Below are 3,014 nucleotides of genomic sequence, written 5' to 3' on the forward strand. Positions count from 1 at the left end.
AGACCAGCTGAGCCTGCGGGTGTCTGCAGAAGGCCGAGGACTCGCTCTGTTTCAGGTATCGCGACACACAGGTTCAAACTATACGATATGACGATATCACTCAACAGCGCCTCCTGCTGGTCAGCAGCTTGAGGACTGTGGTGGGAGAAAGTCGCAACCACGGATGTGTGAAGAGAATTAGAGACCTGGTCATTGGACCATCTGGGTGTCCTCCTGTCAACGCGTCTCTTCTTCTGTCCCAGCTCAACGTGTTTTACAACGTCAGGGACGAGGAGCCGCCGAGGAGCAGGCGAGACGCCGGCCAGCACGAGGCCTTCCATCTGGACGTGGAGCTGTATGACAAAGAGATGAACTGGGCACATCTGCGCATCTGCAGCAGGTGACATCATGCGTGATGCAACCGAACAGATCGGTCTGTTTACAAACAATGAAACATAATCAGTGCAGTCAAAATTCAACAACACGAGAAAAACACCAGATGTGAATCTGACACAAAGATTACACAGAAAGAAAACTGAAATATTAAGTGCTAATATGGAAAAATGTACTTCAAATACCTTGTTTTATAATATATTTATTCTTTCAGCTGTTAAATGAAGCTGCTGGTATATTTGTATATATGTAGGAATCTATAAGTAAACAGTCGTTTCTGAATCATTTGAGGACTTGAATCGTACTTCACTAACGTCTCCACGTCGTCCTGCAGTCTGTCGAAGGCTGCGGGTCTGAACGCCACCGGCATGGTCATCGTGGAGGCGGGTCTGCTGAGCGGCTTCGGCCTGTCGCCGGACGGCATCCCGACCGACGGCGTCGTAAAGAAGGTGGAGACGAAGCCGGGGAAAGTCATCCTGTACCTGGCCTCTGTGAGCTCCACTGAAACACCATCGCGGACGCTTCGCTGCACTCGGTCCGACTGAAGTCAACGACTGAAAGTGTGAATGTATTTCCAGGTGACCACGGAGGAGACGTGTCTTCTGATTCCTCTGGTCCTGGAGTATAAAGTCGGCAAAGTCCAGCAGGCGATCGTTGTCATCTATGATTATTATGAGCCAAGTAAGAAGTTACACTCGCCTTCAGTCATACTTTTTATGCCATTTTCATATCAACTGTTGCTCACAGGTTTAAGTAATCATCCATCCCACGTGTAACAAGTGCTTTTAACTCACAGCTCAGCATTTTATTTCTCTTATCATCAGGTGACAGGAATCATCAGTGTATAAATGGGTGAATGACTTCACTCCGTGTCACGTGACCTTTGGTCTCAGATGAGTCAGCTGACGGCCGAGGAGCTCAGAATTCAATGTTTTTTTACGGGATCTGGTTCAAGGAGACATTTTAGATGAGACTTGTAGAATAAAATATTTTTGATGAAATATCACAATTTTTAAACTTTCTACTTGGTTGCTTTTTCCGACGGAAGCGTTCGTCACACATGATGTGTTCAGGTACCGTCGGAAAGGTGAAGTGATGATAGTGACGGTTTGATGGCTTCTGGCCGGGATAAAAAAGAAAACATGCTTTTTAAAACCGGGTTTTTGGGTTCAGAAGGTTAAAAGACTGTTGAAATGCTGAAATTTGACACTTTTAATTCCAGAAACACAACTAAAGGACATTGACATCGCCTAGACCAAGAACGTGAGCTAGGACTCATGTTGAGCCTGACCTCTGATCTCTCTCTCAGGACGCATGACGATGAGGACGTATGAATCAGAGTGGCGAGGAGACGTGTCCTCTTGCTACTTCTGCGGCGGCGACTGCAGCTCGTGCAGACATGATGACTATTATGACTACGACATGATGTCGAGCGGCAGCCACGTCGTCCCGACGACCAGTTTAACACCGGCTCTGCTCCTCCTCCTCCTCACCATCATCGCTGTCTTCGGCGTGTAAATATCCAACACATGCAGATGTATAAAGTTATAAACTGTTTGTAGAAGCTGTGTTTAATCACACTGTGTGAAACGTTTTTCTTTTTGCAAATGCATTGCTTATATTCTCCTGCTAACGTCGTTTAAACTGTTTATGTTCTCGGTGTCTGTATGTTGAGAAACTGCTTTCATGTCGCAGTGAAGTTTTGGATTAACTGGTTATGAGCAGATTTGTTGGCAAAGGGAATAACTCCAATCAGTGATATTCATATGTTAGACTGTCGTCGTGCAAAACCCGCTGAGAATCAACAGCGACTCAGCATAATAATAACAATAAATAATAATAAGCATAAGAATAATAATAAAATGAGGTCTGGTGGTTTCACTGTTTATTCTTCCTGCCACTTTAAATTGATTAGAAATGTTATAAAAATATGATTTTTGTTTTTAAGTCGATGTAAAAGAGATTTATAAAATTATAGGACACATTTTAATAAATTTCAGTGTCAAATAATATATGTGACTGAAAATTTTATTTCTGGGATTTGTCATTGATGCAAAAAAGTCGATGCACAGAAAGAAAAAAACGTGTTGTTTTTTCCCCAACCAGTGAACAGGAAGTGACCATATATGGACTGAGGAGGAGCGACATAGAGACGCCGTATACGTCTCTGGTAGAGACCTGTCAATCACTGTAGCCCCGCCCTAAAGCATCCCCTGCTTTATGGTCTGTGTGACTCTAAATGGACCATAATGTACTAAATGAACATCATGCTGTATTGAAGAAGACTTGAAACTAGAGATTGAGACATAAACTCATGTTTACAATGTTTACTGAGGGAATAAATCAGAAAATACTATCAGGAGCAATATATTTACTGTATTACATCAGACAGATTATGAAGCATGTTAAATAGTAAACAATTCAGGGATTGTTTAAAGTGGATTGAGTAAATACTCTGAAATGTACCGATTTATTTCAAGGGGACATGATTTAAACATGATTTAAACATGATTTAAACAGAGATTGATGTAAATCTGAGGCTCTCAGTCCTTCCTATCATGCAATCAAAGAAATAATCCCAACTTGTCTTCTCTCCTGATTGAGGACTAAAGGTCCTCAGAGGAAGATGTTGAGTTTCTTTC

At 42.5% G+C, this 3,014-nt stretch overlaps 1 protein-coding gene across 1 annotated transcript in view; it reads left to right on the forward strand.

Annotated features, from left to right (window-relative positions):
• Positions 1–1,890, forward strand: part of cd109 (CD109 molecule) — a gene marked incomplete at both ends in the record, with an annotated part of 16,368 nt that extends 14,478 nt beyond the window's left edge. The window contains 5 exons of the mRNA XM_079290288.1: positions 1–55; positions 243–379; positions 707–863; positions 951–1,053; positions 1,682–1,890. The exon at positions 1–55 is cut by the window's left edge and continues 8 nt beyond it. Of these exons, the coding sequence (XP_079146414.1) occupies positions 1–55; positions 243–379; positions 707–863; positions 951–1,053; positions 1,682–1,890 (661 nt within the window). The remainder of the gene's footprint in view (positions 56–242; positions 380–706; positions 864–950; positions 1,054–1,681) is intronic.
• Between the last annotated feature and the right edge of the window lie 1,124 nt (positions 1,891–3,014).

Source organism: Melanostigma gelatinosum (genome assembly GCF_949748355.1).
Source record: "Melanostigma gelatinosum genome assembly, chromosome: 19".
Taxonomy (NCBI): Eukaryota; Metazoa; Chordata; class Actinopteri; order Perciformes; family Zoarcidae; genus Melanostigma; species Melanostigma gelatinosum.